Here is an 8,908-nt window from a genome sequence, read left to right as displayed (position 1 = left end):
ACCTGCTCGGCCTGGGCGCCGGCGGCTGGGGAGGGGGCGCTGGCCCCGGGGCCGCGCATGCGCCGCCACCAATTTGGGGCTGTCGGTGGAGGGCGAGTGCTGGCTCCGTGGGGAGGCGACGCCCTTCGGGGCCAACGGGCCGCGCGCCGAGGCGGCCGTGGGAACGACTCATCCCTTTTCCAGCCGGGGGTCGGGGTCGGGGCTGGTGGGGGCCCCGCCCCGGTCTCCTGGCCTGCCCCTTTCATGGGCCGCGATGATGGCGGCCCTGTACCCGAACACGGACCTTTCGGGCGCCTCCTCCTCCTCCCTGCCTTCCTCCCCATCCTCCTCTTCGTCGCCGAACGAGGTGATGGCGCTGAAGGATGTGCGGGAGGTGAAGGAGGAGAACACCCTGAATGAGAAGCTTTTCTTGCTGGCGTGCGACAAGGGTGAGAGCTAGGCCCCTTTCTCTGCTTCTGGATGCCCGTGTCCTTCACACCCCTCATCCTCTCCCCAGCCTCAACTCGGGGCACTCCCTCTTCCTCGTGCGCCGAGCGTCTGTTCGCGCCGCGCCCGCTGCACCTGCCGGGCTGCTCGGCACCGCCTCTGCCTTGTGAGTGCAGAGCTGTCGGGCGGGAGCAGCCGCGGGTGGCGCCCTCCGAGCGCCGCACCTGGGGCGGCGGCCCTGCCCGTGGTCTCCTTTCGTGCGGTCAGGTGTTCAGGTAGCGTCGTGGGGGCCGGGACCCTAGGGTTTCAGCCTCACCTGCGCTACTGACCACTTGAATGACCTGGTCTCCTGCATGGGGCTTTAGTTCTTTCTTTCTGGAAGCCCAGAGGTTTTGTCTAGTTTTGGACCTTTAAGTACGAAAAAATCCCATGTCCTTGCTTAAGGTTCCTCCTGCTTATGGGCTCTCAGCTGGTGTTTTGTTTTCTTTTTTCTTTAAAACCTTACTTGTATTATTTAACTCCAGCCACCCGGTGCCTTGGTGTTCAGTGACTGTCGAATGGCATTAGGTATGTCAATATCCTAGGTGGACATAAAGACAGCACTTTATGGAGAAATTCTGCCTAAGTTCCAGAGTTTCTCCAAATTTATGGAACAACTTTGTTCATGCTTTTTATTAGAGAGGAAGGTTTATTGCTCCTCAGACGTCTTTGGGAAATAAAGGTAGTGCAAAATAATTACAGGGCAAAAATGTGGAATATATTTAATGTTTTTCGTTTTTTAAAAAAATCTGGAAATCGATCACTTTTATGGCCATAACAAAGTCTCCTCACTTAAGCATGCTTTCTATTGATGAATATAATAAAAAGAATGGGGAAATTGATTGCCCTAAGACTGCTTTTATTTCCTACGTGTAAAAAAGTGCTGTAAATTTTCTCTTTCTAAATTTCTTCAGCTTGCCTTCCAGTGGCCATGCTTGCTTCGGAAAAATGTTTAGGATCATGCAAACTTCCAAAACATAAACCCAAAGGGCAACTTACGCTGTGAAAAGATTCACTACAGAGGATTTTTTTGTTTGTATGTGTTTTGTTTTTTTTTTAAATAAATGACAGTCTCCTTAACCACTTTTACTGCTTTGAGGTAGGATTTTATTTACACAACTTTTTGAAAACACATTGATGTATAAACAAAGTCCACCCCTGTCCATCATGAGTCCTTTTATGATCTTATGTAGTAGTATTAAATTATATTATGAAAGCATTTGTGAAAGTCCACCATGGACAGGTTCATACAGTCTTGGAAATGTGAAGAAACATAGAATATATGTCTATAACCTCATAAATATCATTGTAGATTACGTAAAATTATTTAGTATTTCTAGAGTGGATAGTCTGAGTTCTCTTCCTTCAAAAATTCTCTGAGAGAGGAAGGGAACAGATTGTGTTGTACTAGCATTAGTAAGTGGCTGCTACATCTACCCCAGCTTCTGAGCTATGGTTATTTTAAAGCAAAGAGAAATTATGTCAAGAAAGGCAATTTAATATATCTGTTAAACTGAGGACAGAGGAATGTCATAATGGAACATAGCTCGAATAAGTACTTGTATGGTGTGTATATTTAGGATTATTGCATGACATATGTCAAAAGAGTTTGAATGTATGACAGTTCTGTAACCTGTCCAGTAGTGCCAGTTGAAATAGCCTTGATAGTCTTTCTTCGTCAGTTTCCCTTTTATAACATCATTAAGATCCTTGGAGAGATTTGGCTTTTGGGGGTAGGGTGGAAAGTAAATATGCATGCTTTTTCTCCCCCGTATAAATTAAAACATTTTTTAACAAGTGAGATTAAATAGGTATTTTCTGTTTCACGTATGTTGAAATGAATTCTTAGGTTAGATTTGGAAAAATGGCTTATTTCTTACATGTACTTATGGTATACATTTATGCTGAAAAAAATATATTTGAGTTATAGCAGTTTTTTTGTTTACTCGTTTATATTCACTAATATTGTTAAACCTTTTTTAGCGTTACCCAAACCAAATCTAAAAGTGAAAAGTTTCCTGAAGTAGCTATAGTTGCCACTATTGCTTTGGAGCTTTCATCAAGCCAAATGGCAAACGTTGACTGAGACAGCTTTTGGGGTAGAGTACATAGGCTTTTCATAGATGATTTCATTTAATCCTCACAACCCCATGAGCCAGATGTTGTTATTCCCATTTTATGAATGAGGAAAATGAGGCTTAGCAAAATTTTAGAATTACTTTGCCCAAGGTTACATTAGTTAGTAGTAGAACTAGGATGTATTTTGAGCCTGTACTCTTAACCACTAAGTTTTGATCTAGTTGTAGTTGAATGAATGAAAATCACTTGTGTTAGAAAAGACACATCCATATTTGGATTTACTAATTGGAAATTAAACTTGCTCTCTGTGAATGTTTTATTAACTGTGGTTTCCATGGATTATGTTTATCCAATAAAAGTAAAAAGCTTTAATAGCACAAGAGCAGATCCACTCTAGAACATCTATGTTTCTCATCCTTTTTTCATTTATCAAGTTTACACTACATATGTAAAATGTCCGTAATGTATTCCACTTAAGGAGAATTCCTAAAGCAAAAATTGTGGAGATGGGGTTATGTGTTAGTGGATGGGTGACCCTTTGAAAGGTGTGTACAGATTAAGGAGTAAAGAAAAAAGGAAAGAAAACGATTTTATAGTTTGATTTTATAGTGTGTGCAGCTAGCTTTTATGTAAATTATTAGTCCAATAGATCTAGGCAAGCGCAGATCCAGGTAGTGGCCACTTAATAGTGGCTATTGTTGATCTTGAAAGTGGGTCAGAATCATCTCAAAGGTAACATCGGTTCTTTTTCATAAAATTTAGAAGAAAAAGTGAATTGAAGGCTCCTGTGCCAGTTATATAAAGCTAAGTCTGGTCCCCCACCCCACATAAAATTCTCAGAAAGTACACCTATTCTTTTTAGACGTAGAATGCTGCAATTCAGAGGTAAAGGTTAATTGAAACAAGAGCTGAAACAAGAGTGTTGTTTTATGGAATATTAAGCAGTGATTCTTACCACCCAAGTCGTCTTCCTTTCACACTGAGAATTAGTATGGTAATGAGCCACTTTTATTTGTGGGAGACAGGGGTCTAACTTCAGACCTGCTGGCTGGAGAAAGAATTAATACCTTTATTTAGGGAGCATCTAAGCTAAATATAGTTGTTAATTCACCTCTTTGAAAGTAACTGTTGAGTAGATGGTAGCTTTAGTATTAAACCCTTAATTTGCTGATGATCAGTAATCAGTTCTTGTGTAGAAAAGGAAAATGATGAAAGGATTCAGTCTGGATTCAGTCCCTGCCAACTTTTCATGAAGAACATTTTCAGGAAATTTGATTTGCAATAAGTCAGGAGGCCCTTCTTGAAATTTCAGCATGGAGTCAGGGGAGGGGTGGAGAGAGCTGAATTTCACCTTTATTGTCAGGCTCAGTCTGATAATCTAGCTCTGTGTCACCTTTGTGGTATTGATTTGCTGCATTGTATGGAGGGTGCTTTGATGCCTGGATTCTGCTTAAACTTTGCATACCTTTGGCTTAGCATGCTTTTGAAATGGGTAACATTTCTGGGAGAAGTAATATTAAGCTGTTGTTTTAATAGCACTTAATATATTTAATGGGACTTTTAAAAACAGCTATTTGAAAAGAGATTTTGAAGTGTCTGGGGTTGGAGAGGATGGCCGTGGGAAGAAAAAGTGCAGAGTACTGGGTATTGCCAAGAAGTTTTATGCCGACAAGGGACACCTAATGTTAAGAGGTATATGTGCTGTGAGGGAGGAAAACTTTGCAGAAAGGAGAGGTAAAGAGGGTACTATATACAAAATTCTACAGGCATTTCACAAATTGTCATTAGTATTTAAGCATTTAAGTATTTTGTACAGGAGAGTTTTTCAAATCACCAGTGGTGCCATAGTGTATGGTTCATCTTTATTTTAACAAAAAAGACTCTTAGATCACCAGAATCTTGGTGGATAGTTTTATTATAAGAGGCTAATCATTGAGCAGCTAGCTGCTTCATAGTTGTATAATACTGGCATTTCTTTGGAGTGATTACAGAAGTGTGCTTCTTTATTTCATTTTTAACTTGCTGTTCTTTTCTATAATTCATCATCTGACTGTATATCAGGTTAATTTTGTTAGGACACTGGAGAAAGGTGCTTTATCAAGAAATAACTGACTACATCCCTATCCTTTAGTACCTTTTTCTGTAGTGCAGATGCTCTCTTGTGCTCTTGTGAGGAGCAGTAAGGGAAATAAAGTATGTTTGTGCCTAATAGATCTGTCTGAAGGGCAGAAACAAATACTCAATTTAACTTAAATGGCCTATTTATGATTTGGAAGATGGGATATTCTTAGTATGCAGTCAGTCTTTTATCTGGGCAGTTAAAAAAATGTAACCCAAGCCAAACCCCTTTACCTAGTATATTATAAACTTTGGGGAAGGGTGTTAAAAGATTAAATTTTATTGTATGGGTATTGTTGCAACCTAAGAATAATTCCTCTTCTTCCATGCTTCCAGTGTTAGAAATATCTTCCTTATAACTGACCACCAAATTTAATGATACTAAGAAGTTTAAGATCTAGGATTAGTAGTTTAATATGTAATGAGTTCAAAAGCTATCACTAAGAGGTAAGTAGTGACTTTTAAGAGCCTAAACAAATTAACAGGACTAAAAGAATTCCAATACCATGTCAGTATAGTTATGAGATTCAGTGGAATTTCTTTGCATGCCAAAACTTTGTGACCTATAAAGCATTGTTATTAATAGCTTCTGTTAATTAAAAAAAAACTCCTATGTTTATTTTCTGGTCATATTTGTTGCTCCATCACTAATACTTTTATATTTTTTGTAGCTTAATTTATATTGATCCATAGTGTACTTTTTCAGTTCTATAAATATGTATAATTTAAATGTATGTGAGATTAAGTTTAAGCAACACAATAAATCCTTTATGAAACTGTATTACTGCATACCTGATATTAACTAAAGTTTTATACAACTTGTAACATCACTGTGAATTAGATCTCAAGTCATATACCAGACTCTAATTACAAAGTAAACATTGCTTCTAATAGATTCAAGAATATGTTAATAATTTTTAATTTATAAACTAATTTACTCTAAAAAAATCAGCATTACCTTCTATGATATAAGTATAATTTTTTCCTGCAGCAGTGTCTGCTCTTTTGCCAGGTGATATTCATTATCACTAATAGTCTTAATTAACATACATAAATGGCTAAGAAATTATAGTAATAATTGTCTTTTTCCAAAAATATTCAGAGTACTACGGACAGCTCAGCATGCCATGTTTCTGAGTATCTAATTTTGAAGGTTTCATCCACAACAATGTGATTACAAACATGTTGGGGTCTATGATAAATATTGGGTTTTGCACATTTGGTAAAACTACATTTTAAATTGTCTTCATTCTAAAAGTCTTGTATGTGTTTTTTTTTTTTTTCTTTTTAGTATTTGGTTCAGACTAATTTGAAGTTTGCTGTAGAGTTAACATTTTAATCAGTATTGTCACTATTTATATTTCCAGATCCAACAATTGAATTTGATCATGGCTTTGTATTTTTTTACTTCATCATTCTTTTTCCTCTTAATAATAAAATCTTCTGTTTTAAGTGTCTTTAGTAATAGTTCAATAAGAATGTTGCAGTTGCCATAGTCAAAAAGTTTGTTAGATAAACTTGGTTTGAAAAACTTCACAGATTTTTTGACAGATAAATTCTCCAGTACTTCACAACTAACTGAAAATTTGGTTACTATAAAATTAAACTGACCGACATTAATACTCCCATTTCAGTGATGCTGAAATTTACCATCATATGTCAGAAAATAAAATGAGATGCCAATGAAGAAAAGATGATTACCGGTTCTTCACTGATACTATAACATATCTCCACTGTCTTTCTCAAGTTGGCCAGGGTGAATATATCACAGTTGGCCAGGGTGAATTTGTTGCTAAGGATCCATGGGATTACAACAGTATTTTTATATACTATTACATTTTTTTAAATTGTTGGTTAGGACTCACTACATTGATTTCATGACTGCTAATGGGTTTCAGCCTGCAGTTTGGGAAACATTGGTGTAGAAAGATCATAGTGGGAGAGTGGCAACAAGGTAGATGCAGAATGATAGCAAGGCCCAGGTCCCATAAGGCTTAGTGAGCCACGAAAAGACTGTGGCATTTAAAGTGTGATTAAAAATCTTGAGGATTGGGCTTCCCTGGTGGCGCAGTGGTTGAGAGTCCACCTGCCGATGCAGGGGACACGGGTTCGTGCCCCGGTCTGGGATGCCGTGGAGTGGCTAGGCCTGTGAGCCATGGCTGCTGAGCCTGCGCGTCCGGAGCCTGTGCTCCGCAACGGGAGAGGCCACAACAGTGAGAGGCCCGCGTACAAAAAAAATCTTGAGGATTGAAAACCTGATATGATTTGAATTTTAAAATGATCACTGTGAATGCTGGGTGGAGAGTGGATTAAAGAGGTGGTGCTGGAGTAGAGGTGGGCAAACTACAACCCACAGGCCAAATCCACCCACCACCTGTTTTTGGAAGGCCTGTGAGCTAAGAATGATTTTTATATTTTACATTTCAAATGGTTGGGAATAAATCAAGAATAATATTTCATAACACTTGAAAATTATATGAAATTCAAACGAGTGTCCATAAATATTTTTTGGAACACATTGGAGTTCATCGTGTACATTTGGTCTGTGGCCACTTTGGTGCTGCAAGAGCAGAGTTGAGTGTTTGCAACTGGGATGATATGGCCCCCAAAACCTAAATATGGCCCTTTATAGAAAAAGTTTGTTGACCCCTGTACTAGAGTGTAGGCAGCTGTATCAGTAAAGACGTTAATGCAGAGTCCAGGAGAGAGATGATGGTGTCTTGAACTGGGGGTTACAGCGTACATGGGTACAAGTGGATAAGTATGGGAGATACTCTGGAGAGGGGACTGAGAAGTTTTGCTGTTGAATTTGGATACTGGTGGAACTGATCAAAAAGGTTTCTTTTTCCTTCCAGTCTAGGTTTCCTATAGGTTCTGTGACTATAGTTTATAATTGTTCATTTGCGTGAATGTGTCAACCGTGACAGGGTGGAAATTTTTATTATTTTTAAGGATGAAAATTACTTATTTGGTTTTGATTTCTAAGGTTTTTTTTTTTCCTTGTATAGCCCCCTAACTGTAATGGGAATAGTGTTTGAAACCTTAAAGCTGTAGAATCTGACATCTGCAATACAATTACTTTTTAAACAGCAATCTAAACCTTAAAAATGTGTTTTTGACCATTTGCTGTATGTGAAATTTATACAATTTTATAAGAATTATATGTATACAGCTCTCTATACTTTTCATTCTCTAGCAGTATGGCTGACTAAATAATCTGAAAACGCTTCTGCTTTAAATCACCTAGAAATGCTAGATAAAATATAATAAACATACATTTAAGTGAACAGCTGAGCTTTCAGGAAAGTAAGGAAAACAGATTCAAACATAAAGAAAAGACTGAAAAACAGAGGAGTGTGTGCGTTGACATTTGACTGCTCTGTGGATGGGAGCAAGAGTTATTAGTCTGGGCATTGTTGGGATTTGAATTTTAATGCCCTTGTGGAAACAGGTTACAAAGCCTTGAGTTTGTACAAAGTGGGGGAATTGGAACAACATCTAAACATGAAACCAGGATCCTTAAAGGACTACACTTTTAGCAAAGGGGTAGATGAGGAAAAGAACCCGTCCATCAGCACAGGGAGACTACAAAGAACCTTTCAAATAAGACTTCCCTAAGAACTTGTAACTATGCTCCTGCCTCTTGTTGGCTTGGGGTTTAAATTAATATTACCTACTTGATCTGGGAAAACCTAAACTGAGAAATTAGTATAAAAAGGATTCATAGGGTAGCAAAACCTCTGAGTTATCTGGAAGAAGCAAACACAAAACATCCTTGGTGGGACAAGCTTTCAAACGAGGCTGCCTAGTTTCCCACAGTTAACCTGCATGAAGTTGAGTTTGCAATATCCAATTAAAAAATTCAGAAGACAGTCACCTATTATTACAGTAGACACAACGAATAGGATTAAATCCCTAAGACCTAGATAATTACCATATGGAGACCATAAAATAAGTATGTTTAAAATGACAAAAAGCTTAAAATAAGGAAATTAAAACATAAGGAAGCAAATCAAAAATTTGGAAAGGAATCTAATAAAACTTAGAGAAATAAAAAATGTAGTCATTAAAAATAAAATTAATGAATAATCAGCAGAAATAGTTGAAGGAGGAATAAGTGGAAGAGAAATCTGAAGAAGTTATCCAGAATGCAGGAAAGAGAGAGAGAAAGAAGAAAAATAAATCTTAGAGACAAAGAAGTTAGAATGGGACAATCTAACATAATGTCTAAAGAAGTTCCAACAGG

The 8,908-nt window shown here is 38.1% G+C and overlaps 1 protein-coding gene across 4 annotated transcripts in view; it reads left to right on the top strand.

Moving 5' to 3' along the window:
- TRPC1 (transient receptor potential cation channel subfamily C member 1) overlaps nt 1-8,908 on the top strand; it is a 63,743-nt gene continuing 54,835 nt past the window's right edge. The window contains exon 1 of one of the 4 annotated variants that reach the window (XM_067737603.1): nt 1-428. In XM_067737603.1, coding sequence (XP_067593704.1) covers nt 254-428 — 175 coding nt within the window. In that variant the 5' untranslated portion in view covers nt 1-253. The remainder of the gene's footprint in view (nt 429-8,908) is intronic. The other 3 variants (XM_067737605.1, XM_067737604.1, XM_067737606.1) reach the window with 3 other exon arrangements.

Source organism: Pseudorca crassidens, chromosome 5 (genome assembly GCF_039906515.1).
Source record: "Pseudorca crassidens isolate mPseCra1 chromosome 5, mPseCra1.hap1, whole genome shotgun sequence".
NCBI classification, from domain to species: domain Eukaryota; kingdom Metazoa; phylum Chordata; class Mammalia; order Artiodactyla; family Delphinidae; genus Pseudorca; species Pseudorca crassidens.
This window is presented reverse-complemented; position numbering and strand designations above follow the sequence as displayed.